Source organism: Oratosquilla oratoria, chromosome 4 (genome assembly GCF_046742065.1).
Source record: "Oratosquilla oratoria isolate Oo_2021 chromosome 4, ASM4674206v1, whole genome shotgun sequence".
Lineage (NCBI taxonomy): Eukaryota > Metazoa > Arthropoda > Malacostraca > Stomatopoda > Squillidae > Oratosquilla > Oratosquilla oratoria.
The window spans coordinates 74,366,955-74,384,188 of NC_134780.1; the positions used below are offsets into that span (position 1 = coordinate 74,366,955).

The 17,234-nt window shown below is 40.5% G+C and overlaps 1 protein-coding gene across 4 annotated transcripts in view; it reads right to left on the reverse strand.

The window, feature by feature from the left end:
• Gclc (glutamate--cysteine ligase) overlaps nucleotides 1-17,234 on the reverse strand; it is a 340,638-nt gene that overhangs the window by 43,934 nt on the left and 279,470 nt on the right. For 3 of the 4 annotated variants that reach the window (XM_076184299.1, XM_076184298.1, XM_076184300.1), the window contains exon 9: nucleotides 238-419. In XM_076184299.1, the coding sequence (XP_076040414.1) occupies nucleotides 238-419 (182 nt within the window). Of the gene's footprint in view, nucleotides 1-237; nucleotides 420-17,234 lie in introns of those variants that run through there. The other variant, XM_076184297.1, reaches the window with a different exon arrangement.

Below are 17,234 nucleotides of genomic sequence, written 5' to 3' on the forward strand. Positions count from 1 at the left end.
CACATACTGTATATATATATATATATATATATATATATATATATATATATATATATATATATATATATATATATATATATATATATATATATATATATATATATATATATATATTATATATATATATATATATATATATTATATATATAAAGTGAAACCGAGGGCAACAATTATAATTATAATCCTAAGACTTATTTTTAGGTTGACTACATACAAACTAGAAGGTTATAAACTCACCTATATTCTGGGTGTTTAATGACAAAGTTGCGCAACCAGGTAGCTGTGGTGAGAGCAGTCCCTGCAGCCCGTTGAGAAATAAATTTCAGGTAGTGTCCAATAGTACACATTGTGTCAGCATCCACATCAAGGGCTGAAAGATATTGGCGGACCACAGCAACTAATCCCACAAATTCTTCACCCTGTAAGGAAAAGTAATTGATAAAACCCCTTATAAAAGTGGCAAACCAAGGTATGCACCCACTATCTACCCACTCCATACCCATTCAATCCCCTTTTACAAATCTTTTAGCTCCTAGAGGATGAAATACCCTCTGCCCTCTGCCTATTGTCTGGGTTAGATGCAGTGTAGCAAGAAAAACCCTCCAGAGCAGGATTTAATAGCTCAAGCTGGTTGACCTCAACTTCTTTACTTACACACTGACCATCTTTCCTTGTTCCCTCATGTATAGAGAAGATATAGATCATGGACTAAAATCTATTGTCTCCAAATTTGCTGATGATACAAAATGTGCAGAATGGCAAATGATCACTAAAATCAATTAGATATTCAAGAAGATTGAGATAAATTACAGCAATGGTCTGAAAAGTGGCTAATGAAATTTAACACAAGTAAATGCTATGCACATAAGTAAAAATAATTAAGTACAATTACAAGTTACTTAGAAATTTGTTAACAAAAATGGATAGTGAAAAGGATCTCAGCATAATCATTAGTAACAATCTCAAATCATCTAAGCAGTGTATTTTAGCCTCTGAGAAAGCAAATAAGACTCTAGGACTGATTGTGTGATTTTTTACTTCAAAAGTTCATCACTCATTAACAAGCTATATAAATCGTTAGTTCATCCACATTTGGAATATGCTGTTTCCATATGGTCACCGAATCTCATTAAAGACATTGATAGACTGGAAAAAGTACAACAGCAAGCCACAAAACTGATTTCAAATATCAAAAATAAATCATATGAAAATTGATTAAAACATATGAATCCGTTTTCCCCTAAAAAAGTTGACTCGGAGGTGACTTGATACAGGTCTTTAAAATTCTAAAGGGAATTGACATAAAAAATTACAAAATTTTCACATTGAATGAGAATCAAACCAGAAATAATGGCCTCAAACTGTCTGGAAATAGATTTAATTTGGAAGTGGGTAGAAACAACTATGCTGACCATGTAGTTAATGAATGGAACAAACTTCCTGCAGAGGCAGTGTAATGTAGTTCAGTTTGGAAATTCAAGATTCGTTTAGATAAACACCTAAGCAAGATGCTGTAATGACTGCCATTTAATTTATATTTATTTATTATTTGCTTCCTCTTTATTATTAGTTATCTGTCAATTTACTATTATTTACTATTTATCTGTTTGTTTATCATTTAACTATACCTATGCATTTTATTTATTATTATTCATGTTATTATATTTTTTATTTATTTTTCTTTAATTCATTTATCCTTGTTACATTTTTTCTGCATCAGGCCTAACTGCGAAGATATGATAAGTGGCATTCCACAGGGCTCTGTATTGGCTCCTTTAATGTTTGCCATATATATAAATGATATGGATGAAAGAGTGAAATGTTACATGAACTTCTTTGCTGATGATGCCAAACTATGTAAGAGAGTAAGCACAGGAGAAGACTGCAGATCAGTACAAGAGGACCTAGACAAAATATGGAAATGGAGTCAGAAGTGTGAAGTGAACTTTAAGAAATGTAGTATAGGATTGGATTGAATTATAAAATTCTGGCTCAGAAGCCAAGCACTGAAAAACTAAAAGGTCACTGTAATGTTTAAGGCAATGATACTACAAATTAAAATTAAAAATTCAATGATTCATATGAGATGGTAATGTTTGAGGAGTTTTAAAAATTTGGTTAGGAGGGCTATATTACAGTTATCAAGCAAATCCTTTATGGATTTGCCTGTGATTGCACTTTCTCACCGCTCACAGTGGTAACAAATGCATTCTGTTAAAACGTATTGCACGGTGATGGGAGCTTGACATGTGCAACATAATGGAGCCCGCCACTTGTCACCACTTTTCATCAAGTAACTGTGCATTAGATATGTGTGTCCAATTCACATTCTAGTTAGTACAATGCTGTCCCACCTATTTGGGCTATAGGAGGATTCCCATTTTCCTATAAGGGGACGGATCCCTTCTATCTTCACATTATCGGGCAAGTTGCTCCACCTATGCTGCCACTTGTTTGTATATAGGTGTGTATGGTTTCCTTAAGGTCACCATGGGGTACATGGGTGGCGAAAGTCTGCTGCAGATCAGCTGCTGCTGACTTTGAAGCTTTATCCCCCCTTTTCATTCCCTATGATGCCGATGTGACCTGGTACCCAACAAAAGCTCACCCTGGTACATTTTTGGGAGTGTCAGAGGACCAGGCAATCCTGCACCTCTTGCACCAGTGGATGAGTGGATAAAATTTGCTGTAGAGAAAGTAAAACACTATCTGAGTCTGTATATATAATAAAGCTTTGCTCACTTGTGCTACAATAATAGATCTCTGACTGCCAGAAGAATAGCATGAACTTCGGCAGTGTAACTTGAGCAACTAATGGGTAATTTTCATTTGATCATTTTTTCAGCAAGAACTGTAGCAGAGCCAACACCTTGCACAGACTTGGAACCATCAATGTAGATAGGGATGGTCTTGTGTTTAGAGGAATGTTTTAAAAATTGTGCGTCGTGGTGTTGTTTACCACCAGTGCAGATGCAGATCTCCATGGTAGGTTTACACCAAGGAGAATACTTTGCCAGGCCTAGCTTGGCAATAGCAGAGTCGTAGAGGCCAATTTCTCTAGATTCCTTCTCCAATCGAACCTCAAGTGGTTTAGGAATATAGGGTCTATTTGGAGAGATGTCATTAGAGTTTGTGACAAATTTGAAGTTAGGATTATCCTTTAATGTCAAACATTTGGCCAAATATCATAACCCCAGCTCTTCTCTACATAAGGAAAGAGGTGGCACACCCGTGTCCACATAAAAGCTATCTACTGGGGAGGTATGATAGGCCCCCGTACAAATCCTCAAACCCAAATTGAGCACTATGTCTAGTTTTTTCAAGGGTAGTTCTAGCAGCAGTCATATATTTGGCAAGCATAATCAATTTTGGTGAGGCAGAATGTTTTGTAGAACCTTAATAAAGTTGTATAATTGGTACCCCAATCATAATGTGAGAATTTTCAGAATGTTAGTGGATTGTCGCACTTTAACGTACAAGTCATTTATATGAGAAACGAAAGTAAGGCCCTTGTTGAAGATAACACCTAAGTATTTCACCTCTCTTTTATATGAGAGGATTTGCCTTTCAAAAACAGCGTCGGTATCTCTTCCTTCTTCCTACTCCTTGTAAACCTGATGGCCTTAGTTTTTTTAGGTGAAAACTTAAAGCCATTTCTGTCAGCCCATTCGGTGATAACATTTATTGTAGTTTGGTCCATGAGGCTATCTATGGCCACTGCAAATAGGGTAACACTTAATATACTGCCCTGGGAGACTTCCTCTTCCTGCAAATGATGAAAAAGCTGATCCAACTCTTTACTTTTAGTTGCCGGTTTGACAAGAAGTTCTGTATAAAAGCAAACATATGGCCTCTGATGCCTTATGAAGCTAGTTGTTTCAAGATGCCACCCCACCAGGTTGTTGTTGTTGTTGTCGTTCCCTAGACTGTCTGTCCGAGCAGTCCCGTCTCCCCAAGGAAGGCCACAGCCGAAACTGGGTTTTCCCACAAATCCTTTATAGAGTGTATGTTGTGTTGTTTGCGTGCATGATTGTGTATAATGCAGTCTTCCATTATGTGTTTCATGGTATGGGGTGAAGTATTACATCCTGGGCAGCTGTTCACAACACGGTCGTCCAGCCTCTTCTGGTAGCTTAGAAGTGCTGGGTGGTGACCGCATCGCAGTCTGGCCAAGTGGACTCTGTCCTTTCGTGGGAGAGAGGATTCAGAAGGGTGGATATCAGGGGGTCTGGCATGCAGCAGTGTGTTGTCTTTCAGTGTGTTAATGGAGCGGCGAGTGATATGATTATGAATATGTTTCCGGAGGCTGGTATTTGGTGGTTGTGGAGGAAGAGAAGAGAGTATCTGTGCGTAATAAAGGTCTTTGGGTGTAGTTTTAATGTTTCTTGGTGTGTGTGGGTGTTCTGCTATGTAGTGTAGCGGGTGTGATGTGTTTGTGGTGGCTGCAGCAAGTGTTTGTGTGCCTCTCATGTCGAGGTGGTCCTTGACTTTGAGGACTTTTGTTTCATGGTGTAAATGGTCTGTTGGTGTTGTAGTTGTGCAGCCAGTAATTGTTTTTAGGGCTTTGTTTTGTATGATTTGAAGGGTGTTGTGGTGTGTCTCACTGAGATTAGGAGCCCATGCAGGACTCGCATAATTCATCACTGAGCGTATGCATTGTTTGTATATTGTTATATTAGTTTCTTTGTTTTGTCCAAATGTTGTTCCAGTGATTGACTTAAGTGCGTTAAGTCTAGGTGTGCATTTGTTTTTTATGTTTGTGAGGTGTTGTTTGAAAGACATGGATGTATCGTATGTTACACCAAGAATTTTCGGTGTGTTTGTGTGTGGTATTAGAGTGTTGTTGATGTAGAGATGAGGTATGTATTTGTGTTCTTTTGTCCAGTTGGTGAGAAGTGTTGCTGTAGATTTGGTTGGAGCTATTTTGAGTCTGTTTGTGATGAACCATGTGTTGAGTGTGTCAAGGTAAGGCTGGATTATTTCTGCAGCTTTGTCTGTGTTACGATGTGTGCATGTGATTGTTATGTCATCTGCGTAGGAAGAGATTTGTATTTCTGAGGTGTCTGGTGTGGGTAAGTCATGCATGTATAGATTAAATAATGTGGGGGATAGAACTGAGCCCTGTGGTACTCCGTTCTTAATGTTTCTGATGTGCGATGATTGGCCATTATATGACACATGAGCATTCCTGCCTGCCAGATAATTGGCCAGCCATCTTTTGGTGTTATTGTGCATGTCTGTTATATATTTTATTTGTTAGGTTGTGGCAGGGGATAGCATCAAAAGCTTTACTAATGTCCAATGTTATAAGAAGTGTTCTGTGGTGGGGCCTATCTGAATTGATGCCATCTAAAATTCTTTGTGTGAGGTTTGTCAGAAGAGTGTTTGTGGAGTGTAGTGGCCTAAAACCGTGTTGTGAGTCAGTAAGGGGAATATATGGTGTGACAAGTTTAAGTATTAGGCATTCAATGACTTTAGAGGGGGTGCAGAGAAGTGTGATTGGGCAGTGCGATGTTGGGATTGTTGGGTCTTTGTTCGGTTTTGGAATGGTGATTATTTTACCATGCTTCCAGATGTCGGGTATAGTGTTGTGTGAATAGCTGTAGTTTGCAATGTTTGTGAGTGCGTGTATACCTTGTGGTCCAATGTGTTTTAGGTGGATGTTGCTTATGTTATCAGGGCCACAGGCAGATGAGTGCTTGAGATTATGCATTATGAGTTTTGTCTGACTGTCTATGAAGGGTGTATAGTCTGAGTCTGTGGGGAAGTCTTTCTTACGTCGAATGGGTCTGTGGGGAAGTCTTTCTTACGTCGAATGGTGCGTCGGTCGTCAGGGTGAGATGTAAGATGGCTCGTCTGTGCAAAATGATGTACGAGTGCGTTTGCTTGTTGTCTGTTTGAGGGTAGATTAACTGTTGTTGTGATTATTGCTGCGTGAGAGCGTGTAGTGTTAGTGTTGGATAGTGTGATGCTGTTGAGTGTTTTGTACAATTTGCTGGTGTTTGTTTTGTGATCAAGTGTATTGATAAAGTTTTGCCAATTTTGTGTTTTTTGTTTGTCTATTTTATTGGCAATCACAGTGTTTAGTGTTTGTATTTGGTCTGCTATGTTTTGAGGGATAGGTGTGGGGGTATCGTGTTTAAGTGTGTCACGTTGTCTGATGAGGCCTTGGATTTCTGGTGTGAAGTTGGGGTTGTGTGATTTTCTGTTGCCTCTAGGGATGTATCTCTTGTCTGCGTTTTGTATGATTGTATTAAAAGCGTGCACAGCATTGTTTATGTTTGTGATTGGTGTACTGTTAAGTGTTTCAAAATGTTGTTCTGTCTCTTCAGTAAAGGCTTCCCAGTTAGCTCTCTTGTAATTGAAAATCCATGTGAACAAGTTGTATAGACACGGTAAAGGAAACATGGACTGGAGGTGAAGCTTTATTCCTGACGTTTCGTCTAACGACTTTCTCAAAGGAATGAGCATACTAGAAACATACAGAGATTATAAACCCGCCTTATGGCTCAAGGGGGTGTACGAGCGTATAGCGCTGCGTCCTGATTGGCCCGCTGAGACAGCCAATCACGAAGCGCTATATTCGCTGAAGATTTGGCCCAGGTGAAGCTCCCAGCCTTATTGTTGATATTCGGACGAGTGGTGATGTACGCAGCTTCTATAGATTTTCTGATCTTCTTATCCATACCTTCGTGTAGAATCTCGGCTCGGTTCCATTGTGGGAGGTGCCCAGACTCGTCAACATGCACCACCATTGCGTTGGTGAGTCTATGGTGACGGAGGTCGGCCTTATGCTCCCTGATTCTAGTGTTAAGGCCCCTCTTAGTCTCTCCGTAGTATGCTTTATCGCATGATGTGCATGGGATCTTATATACGACGCTGTCTTCTCTCCCCCTCATCTTAGTCCCGCTTTTTAACATGTCACCAATCTTCGTTCCCGATGTTACGGCTGCTTTAACTTCCGTGCCCCTGAGCATTCTAATAATGTCTCCTACCTTCTCAGAGTTAGGAAGCGCCATGTATGATGTTTTTGTGGTGGCGTTGCCTTCTCTTAACCTGCTTGTGTGGATTATTTCTTTCGCTCTTCGTCTTAAGCTCAGGATTAAGCCCTTGGGGTAGCCAAGCTTCAAGAAGGCCGTGATGATGTATTCGATTTCCTCCTCCAGGAACTCCTCGCTGCATATCCTGTAAGCACGCAGGAAGAAGCCCATGACTACCCCCTTTTTCGTCCTCTCATTGTGTGCCGACAGGTAGTGTATGAAGTCGTCACGGTTCGTAGGCTTTCTGTAAACCCTGAACAGGAGGCCCTCAGTTGTCTTTATTAATAGGGTATCCAGAAACGGAAGCTTTCCCTCTTCTTCCTCTTCAATAGTGAATTGGATCTGCGGATTCACTCTATTTAATTGACTCCTGACGTCATCTAGGTCTGTCCTGTTCGGAGCGATTATAAGAACATCGTCCACGTACCTGAGCCATATTGCCCTCCTTCCTATGATATGAGAGTAGTGGTCCTTCTCTTGGACCTCCATGAAGAGGCAAGCAGCCACGGCACTCAGAGGTGACCCCATTGCAAGGCCACTGTGTTGAAGAAACTCCTCTCCCTCGAAGGTGAATGAACCAAAGTTTACGCACATGGATACCAGCTTCATGAAGTCTCCCCTGGGCAGCGGCAACTCCTCCTCGTCCATGTTGATGACCACTCTCCACACTGCCTCCAGAGCGCCATCTGTGGGAACTTGTGTGAATAAGGATTTCACATCATAGCTGGCCATTTTCTTGTACCTCATGCTTGTCCCCTTTAATCTGCGTAGCAGGTCCTCTGAATTTCTTAAATGAGATCCACTTATGGATCCCATGGCTTTAGATAGGGGCTTGGCCAAAACCTTCGCTAGTCGGTGGGGGGCACTGCCAATCCCTGATGTGATAGGTCTCATGGGGACCCCTGGTTTGTGGGTCTTGGGAAGACCCCTCATTGTTGGCGGGCGAGGGTCCTCCTCGATTAGGTGTTTTAGTCTGCGTCCCATCTCCGAGCCTCCCAAAATCTTTCTCACCTTACCGTTAAAAACCATAGCTTCCTCCTTGGCGTGACCTGGACGTTTCTTCGTGTACGTGTCTTCATCTTCCAACAATTGCTCCATCTTCCTCACGTAATCTGCTTTGTCCATGATCACGACGCCGCCCCCTTTGTCTGCTTGTGAGATGAAAATGCTGTTGTCCTTACCGAGTTCCTTCAGTGCTGAGATGTATCTGCGCGGAAGGGATCTCGGAGTACTGGCAGAGAGGGCTATGCAGCATGCCGTGACCCCTTGCTTGAATCCCTTCTCGGCCTCGGTGTCCGACCAAATACTGTTTTTTAAGGTGTAGTCCGTAAAGCTCTTGTTACCAATCCCTGTGTCAAACTTGAGACCCAGGGATAAAGCCTCGGTTTCCGTGTCCGTCAAGGGTCTAGTTGACATGTTGTTGATCAAATCCGGTCTCCCCACCTTTCTCCATTCGCTGCTCGCACACAATACCTGTAATTTTCGCTGGAGCCTCATCTTCTGTGCTGTGCGCTATACGCTCGTACACCCCCTTGAGCCATAAGGCGGGTTTATACTCTCTGTATGTTGCTAGTATGCTCATTACTTTGAGAAAGTCGTTAGACGAAACGTCAGGTATAAAGCTTCACCTCCAGTCCATGTTTCCTTTACCGTGTCTATATCTCTTGTAATTGGTGTAAGTGTGTCTGTGGCCAGCTGGGGTGCATCTTGTTTTGGTGGTGATGATGATTGGAAGGTGGTCAGAGCCAAGGGCTCCGACCACTCTCCATGATGTTGTTGGGGTTAGGCAGGGGGAGCAAAAGGTGATATCAGGAGAGGAGGGAGTGTAGAGGGCTTGGTATGGGATATGTGTATGATTATGTGTGTTGTTCATGATAGTCAATGAGTCGAATTGAGTCTGTATATCAAGCCCTCTGTCTGTGTCAGGGTTGTCGACATACCAGGCAGACGACTTGGCGTTGAAGTCACCACCCATGATCAGGTTGGGGATTGAGGTTAGTTGGCTAAGTTGAGGTCTGAAGGTGTTTGGAACTGTGGGGGATGATTGGGGGGGGATGTACATGTTAACTATTGTCAGTGTTGATTTGTTGCCTGTGCGGATTCGAATGGATTGGGTTTCAGATGGAGTGGTGGATCAGGGTGATGAGTCCACCGCCATTGCCGTCAGTCCGGTCTTGTCTGATGGTGGTGTAATTATGAAATGATGGTGTTTTGTGTGAGTGTCTTAGTTTTGTTTCTTGTAAAATCGCAATGTGTATGTTGTGTTGTTTAAGAAAGTGTTCAAGTTCATGTTTTTTAGTGTTAATACCGTCAATGTTGTGTTGTAATATGTTGATGTTGTGTGTTTTGTATGTGTTGTGTGTTGCCGTTTGGGGTTGAGGTTGGGGTGGTAGTGGGGAAGGTGTAGGATCTGGGTCAGAGGGGGGGAAAGGAGAGATCGGGGACAAAGGAAGGGGAGTACTAATCGGGGGTAAGGGCAAAGGGAAATTGGGAGTGGGTAAGGGTGTTGGCTGTGGTTGGGGAGGTGGGAGTGGGGTTACTGGAGGGCAGGTAGAACATGTCCAAGTGTTTGTGTATTGGTTTGTGTCAGCAAGTGTTGTACAAGTGAGGTGTGCCCAGTTTTTGCACATATTGCACTGAACTGAGCCCTTTGTCTGTCTGCTCAAAGTAATGGGTTTAGAGCATGTTGGGCATGTGTATTTTGTGGTGGGCCCAGGATTGCTCTCTACATCTCCAGCTAAAAGTAGAAGAAGAGGGGTGATCGCCGGAAAATCACCCCTCGGTGCAGAAAAAACGTAACATTGTGTGTTGGAAAAAAAAAGGATTGTGGTACTCCCCCAGGTAGGCGTAGCTCCTCCTTGGGGATCGGTGCCATCTGCGTAGAGCTGATGGCCAGGGGTGGTTGCTGCTGATTGGCCCCCAACTCTTGGGGTTGGGGGGTGGTCCCACGACGTAGACGTTGCAACTCCAGGACCACCCCACCAGGTTGTGTCATAGGCCTTCTCCAAATCAAAGAACACACCAATAGTTTGATGCCTTCTAGCAAAGGCATTTTGGGTTTTTCTTGAGAGTATTAGCAAGGGGTTAAGTGTGCTGCAATGCTTCCAGAATCCAAATTGCCTGTTTGATAGTAACTCTCTGGATTCCAGATACCAGACAAGTCTTATTTACCATTCTCTCAAACAGTTTGCAGAGGCAACTAGTAAGGGCAATAGGTCTATAGCTTCCTGGAAGTTCTGGGTTTTTCCCTGGCTTATGACAGGAGATTAGTATCAACAAATTCCAGGGCTTTGGTGAAGAGTGTGAGGTCCATAGACTGTTGAATGCTGTGAGCAGGAATAGCTGTGAACATTGGGGAAGGTTGGCAATCATCTCATATCTGATGTCATCATCTCCAGGAGATGTCAGGGCTGAGCTTGATAAAGCATGCATCATCTCATCAAAAGTATAAGGTAGATTAAAGGATTCTCTATTGTTCGAGGGTGGAGAGAGAACTGTTGACGAGTCATAGAGAGTTCAAAATCCTGGGGCATATTTTGCTGCATTTGAAAAATTAGCGAAATGAGCACCCAAAATGTCTGCAACCCCCTTTGGGTTTGAAACCTGAACACTAATTGATTTCAGAATTGTTAAGGCAGATTATACAAATTTAACCTGTAATTTATGGACTTTACTCCAAATCCGATTCAAAGGGGTTGTGATTGACAATTTTGAAACGTATTTCTTCCAGGATTCTTGCTTGACTTCTTGGACGGCATACCACTTCAGAAGGGTAAAAAATGACAAATTACAAAAAATCGTGAAAACGAGCACAAAAATAGCTTGATATGTTGGCAACACCTCAGCAAAGTTTCGGAAATATTGCGCAATGGGACCTTTCACAGTCAGGCTCGTAGATTCCTATTAGCGCTAGAATTTTCAATTGTCTCAGATTTCACGAGGCAAAGGGGTGACTTAGCTAATTTGGAAACCGATATTTAAAAAAAGATACGCCATAAATTGCTGCATAAATGTATTCAAAATTAAAAACATGGCTCATAATGTTATAATTTTTACTTACTGGTGTGTGATAAGGTTTTGTTAATTTTATAAGGTAAAACAAAAAATAGGTAATTATTTTTACTGAAGTATGAGCAGTTAAAATAAGAGGATGTTGATTTCGGTTTGTGCATTTTATCCGAGTGTTGAAAAATAATGGATATCACTGTCACGTCCTGTATATGATAATCAGTGAGATAAAAAAATAACAGTGGTGGCGGACGTACGAAGTTAACGACATTTTTGTAAAGAATAGCCTCTTAGATCTGCTGGGAGCTATTTTCAAACAAATATGACTAATTTTACGTGTGCCGTGGCAAACTGCACGTCAGATTAAAAGAAATATATAACTTAAGACAAAGTTTGTCGTACCGAAAAAATTAAGTCTTCGATGCAAAATTATATTTTCGATATATTACATGGATTTGCCTATTGCTTGGTGCATTCAAATGAAAGTATATATCAGTATACGTCCATTGAAGTCGGTTGAAAATGACAAATTGCTCGGCTTGATACAATTATAGGCTGTTTTACGAATATCATCTGTGATTATAAATAGAAGCTCAAACAATGATATATGCCGTTTGCAATCATGAAATTAATTGACAAATTTCAGACACAATAATGTACAACGATACACCTCTGTAAACTTATAAAACTTGCCCAAAAAAGTATTTATTTTCCGGCAAGAATTACAAAATCTGTCGGTGTCTGGTATCAATTTGCTCACTTTGTTTTTGGGCAAAAAAAAAAAGTGAAATATCTCTTTTATTTACATTATGACATCACATACACATGTTCATTATCACAATATAATCTACGTAAGTTGCAATAATATTTTGTCTATAACATCGTGTGATGTTCTGGAGACTTCTGGCATGTTCTCCACAACTAGTGAAAACAAAAGCGAGCATGGCAGTGTGTTGTACAAGTGTGGAGGGAAAATAACACTTCACCACTGACGGACTATTCTCTTTTATCGTGTAATCTCGTATGCTGGAACTTAGAAGAGGAGATATGGCAAAGGCCAATAAAGGGCGGAGAAGGAAGCCGGCAACCAGAAGCGTCGATAGAGGTGAGTCACCCACTGATCTAAAAATAACTGGATCACGGATCGGTGTCCTGATTATGAGGTCGGCGGCAGCCATGTTGGTAGTACCAAAACAAACCCACGCCACGCGATTGACTGATAGCATTGATAGCGTCCCTTACAGTTCTCGGCAGCTTTCGCTCCTATATACTGGTGTGTTTTACATATTTAACGATCATTTTACAATGCCAACTTGTGCTGCATTCAACTGCACCAACCGGAGAAAAGGTGGATGTGAGCAGTCCTTCCACTCATAAGTAAATTAAGGTTTTATTACCCAAAACATCCCGATATCCATCAACAAATGATGCGGCCATCAGGAGCCATAAAATGTTGCCCACCAATTGTTTTGTTAGGTGTTGTCATGTTAATGCTATGTATTTATTATCTGTAAGAAATAGATCTAGCAGCAACCCATTTGTCATGAATGTAATCGTGGCAATAGCAGGATAAATATTTATCATTTAAAATATCTTACAAGTCTCAAACGCTGTCCAGAGCTGTGTAGCTGTATAGAACCAGTTGTTCTTCCTGATTACATGTCTAGGCTTTTTCTATATTGTGAAGTGTGAGGAATTCATATTAGATGGACTGAATTACTATTCGGGGCCCGTTCAAAAATTATACGTTTTTTCTGGTGAAATTCGACACCCCCCACCCCATGTACTATAATGTTTCAGCTCATAAGAATTCATCCATCTACCAGTCTCAACTACTGTTACGGAAGAGTATGATTTTTCAGGACCAAACATAGCGGGTATGTGTCTTCGTTTCTATTTAATGAATATGAACCACTAGTACTATTGTAACTGATGTATGTACATTATTTTTACTGAACGATTTCTGTGTCAAAGTTTCTGTTTCAGGATCGATGTGAAATATATTGTTTCAAAAGCACCAATGCATATCCATGTATATCACTATCGTCCAATATTTAAGGCACCTGTAATGTGCTGTACACGATACAATAGCAATATTCACAATAAATACTAATGTAGGTTTTGTTCTGTAAAGATTCACTGGAGGTTTCTTGGAATATTGTGGATACGTGTATGTTTAGTCACAGGTGAAATTTGTTTGTTGAAATACATGTGTAGTTAGTTGTGCAAATAAAGTAATTGTAATCCAGTAATTAACTGTGTGCATTTCAATGACCAGATGACTAGATTTCGAAAAACGCCGAAGATGACTGCTTGTCAAGATTCGAGAGATTGAGATTATAACATGTGGTCACACTCACACACACATATGTGAAGGCCTAATTTATGCTTCGTATCGACTTCGCTCATTAGCATATTTGCTTGTACCAAGGTATTTTTTATTTTCATTTCCGCCCACAAAATTGCATATTACGTTGATACATTTTAATTTACAAAATTAATAATTAATTTTCTATTGCGACATTGTGCCCATGGTCGATACTAAAAAAATACCCCGGTATTTAATATGGAATGTCAGCATACGCGGATTTGGTCATACACAGTAATTTCAGGAACCTAACCACTGTATAAAAGAGGGAAAATACATGAAAATAAAAATACATGTATTGCTGGACATTGTACATATATGTATACACTTTCGCTTAACGACCAATTCGGTTCACGACGGCGACACTGGTCCCAATTGTCGTCGTTAAACGAGGAGTGGTTGTATATGAATTTCTTTGCAGACAAAGCAAAAATACAAAAGAAAGTAAGAACGGAGGAGGATTGCAACTCATTACAACAAGATTTGGAAATGGACTCAAAAGTGGGAAGTGAAATTCAGCTTAGCCGAACAGTGTTATCAGACTGATGGAGACATCGCCTCGAGCCAGTTAACTTCCTACATCCTTTGCCCACCACTGACAATCCCTAGTTACTACCTGCCTACAGACTAGAACAGTCAAACTGCGTAAATATGTGTGATGTTATACTTCGTGTTCATTGGTGAATCGACGTCAAATACAGTGTGTCACAAATAAGTGTCTGTGACTAATTTCTGTGTGTGTCCATGATGACTTCATTGATTATGTCATTGCTTGACTCGTTTACATTGTTTGTGTCTATGCATGTATGACTTCTGGTACCTTTATTCAAGAGTGCTTTATTTATTCCTTCGTTTAAAGGCTTTTCTATTACGTGAATGTGTAGATTGTTATATTTTCATTGTATAGTTTAAAAGCCAATTTGTGTTTGCCTTGTTGTAGCAATATATGTGGCCAAGGATAATCGTGTGTTTCTGTTCACTCCTACTACCTTTGTCATTGCTACTGGGCTTGGCGAATCCTGGGAATTGTATTTGAACGACATTGTCTGGAGCCATTTAAAGGAGCATGGGGTGTTCATTTCACTGGTGTCAGAAGTGGGACCATACCAAGCCTTAGTAACTGCCGCAAAGGTGGTTTGAGTGACCACGGGAAAAGGAAGTTGTGTGCTATTCCTTTAGCGAGTTTCGAAAATGGCAGGTTGCGGTGATGTAAATTGGTCCATCTTGGAGGTGCTTCAAGCCCTGCAGGAAAATATGCAAGCGGTACAAACAAGCGTACAGACGGATATGCAGGACATACAGGTAACACGAGAAACTTTGAACAGTTGTGTGCAGGGATTGTGTAATCAGATGTTAGGCTGGAAAGACGAGCTGAAACAGTTCATGGTGGCTACTTGCACTGCTGTGAAGAATGAATTTAAAGAGGAATCAGCTGAGGTGAAGCGGGACATGAAAGCAAAAGTGGCGAAGCTGGAAGAACAGCAGCGCAATATCAAGGTGTCTAAAAAGCCGGACAACCCAGCCTCAAGGATGGGAACTCCGGTAGAAAACTTAGACAGTGACATCAATAGTGAACTGGACAATAATGCTCGGCAGAGACGACACGCTCTTATATAAATAGATAACAATTCAAGTAAAACAATAAGCACTCACAAAAACACATCACAACAACATACACTCACAAGCATTCATATACACAATTTTAAATTTCATAAAATTTATTTATGTCTTTTAAAAACTTAATCACATTCTTCACATGAGCTTCCTCTCCTAAAATTTCTTTAAAAGATAAATTTGTTAAAAAGTTTGCCCTGTGCTTATTAGAGTATGCAGGGCACTGAATTAAAATGTTTTATATTGTAAAAACAACTTGGCAAGTAGGACATTGGGGGGCCAGCCTTTCTGCTCCACTTGCCATAAAAAATTTATGGGTAATGTAGGAATGGCCAATTCTTAATCTTGTCAAAACAATACTTGACCTTCTGTCCAAAGAATGACACTTCCAAGGGTTCACCAAGGGGTGAATCTCTTTTAACTTGTAACTACCATCCAGCCTTGTCCATTGTTCTTGCCACTTCTCCATTACATAACAATGAATTATTTGTTTGAAGTCTGTATGTGTTATATGGCTAAGCCTAGTAGCAGCTTAGGCTGCAGCATTGGCCTGTTCATTTCCAGTGATACCCACATGGGACGGGGCCCAGCAAAAGTTTACTTTTACTTTCTTTCGGTTGTTAATAAGAATCAACCAGTCCTGTATTTCTTGGACTAAAAAGTGAAGAGGCAATAATGTATTTAGAGAGGATAGAATGCTCATGGAGTCTGTAAAAATAACGACGTTCTTATTAGATGGAACAGAACTAAAAACAAATTTGAGGGCGTTGCTGACTGCCAGCATTTCAGCATTAAAAACAGAGCTAAAATCAGGCAATTTTCTCTTTAAAACTGTGCTATCAGATACAACAGCACAACCAACACCATCTTGGGATTTTGATCCATCTGTATAAATAAAAACTGAATCAGCATATACTGATAAGTGTTCTAAAAATTCACTTTTTAGCTCTACAGCAGTTCTATTTTTCTTCTTTTTAAGAGGATAAATTACAGTGGGGCATCGGTTCCAAGGAGGAAATTTAGGAGGCTTGATCTCAGCAATTGTAATAGGAAAAAGTCCTACCTCCTCTGCCCCAACTTCACATCTCACTTCTAAAGGTTTCGGCAGAGTACTTTTTCTTGGAGTTCTGTCTACTGGCTGCTTTACATATTTGAAGTTTGGATTCTGTTTGGATGTCAGGACACGAGATATATATCTAAGGCTTAATTCCTCCCTGCGAATATAGATGGGAGGAATTCCTGCATCCACATACAAGCTATCCACTGGAGATGTTCTATAAGCTCCCGAACAGATCCGCAAAGCCATATTGTGGACTATATCAAGCTTCTTTAATATAGTTTTACATGCCGATCCATAAATTTGACATCCATAATCCATTTTGCTATGGCACAATGTTTGGTAAAGCCTTATTAGTTATACGATCTGCTCCCCAGTTGAAGCGAGACACTACCTTTAGTATATTAAGTCGCTGTTTAACAGTGTATATAACCTCATTTATGTGATGAGTGAATGTCAACCTTTTGTCCAAAACCAGACCCAAATATTTTACTTCATCTTCATATAGTAATATGACACCCTCTAAGAATAATGTTGGTATCTCTTCCTTGCGTCTTAGTCTGGAGAACCTTTTGGATTTTGTTTTTTCAGCAGAGAATCTCAAGCCCCTGCAATTAGCCCATGCTGTTGCTAAGTTTATAACCTCTTGAATCTTTTGGCCTGTTTCTAAGGTTGTCGATTTGCTGCACACAATAGCGAAGTCATCAGCATAAGCCAATCCATGAACTCCTGCAGGAACTTGTTCTAACAAACTATTAATGGCTATGCTGAACAGTGTAGGACTCAGAACACTTCCTTGGGGAATCCCTTCCTCTTTAAGATATGCACTAGAGAAAGAAGAGCCCACTCAGACTTTTAGATAACGGTCAGACAAGAAGTCCTTTAAACAATTGAACATATTACCCCCAATACCCCACTCTGCAACTTGCTTCAGAATGCCTCCCCATCAGGTAGTATCATAGGCATTTTTCAAGTCAAAAAACACAGCAATGCTCAAGTTCTGAATTGCAAAGATATTCTGAATCTCACGAGTGATAAAAAGTAAGGGGTCCAGAGTGCACTTATTTCTTCTAAATCCTAACTGTCTGTTTTAGATTCCAAAAACCAAACTAAACGCATATTAACCATTCTTTCATAGATCTTACAA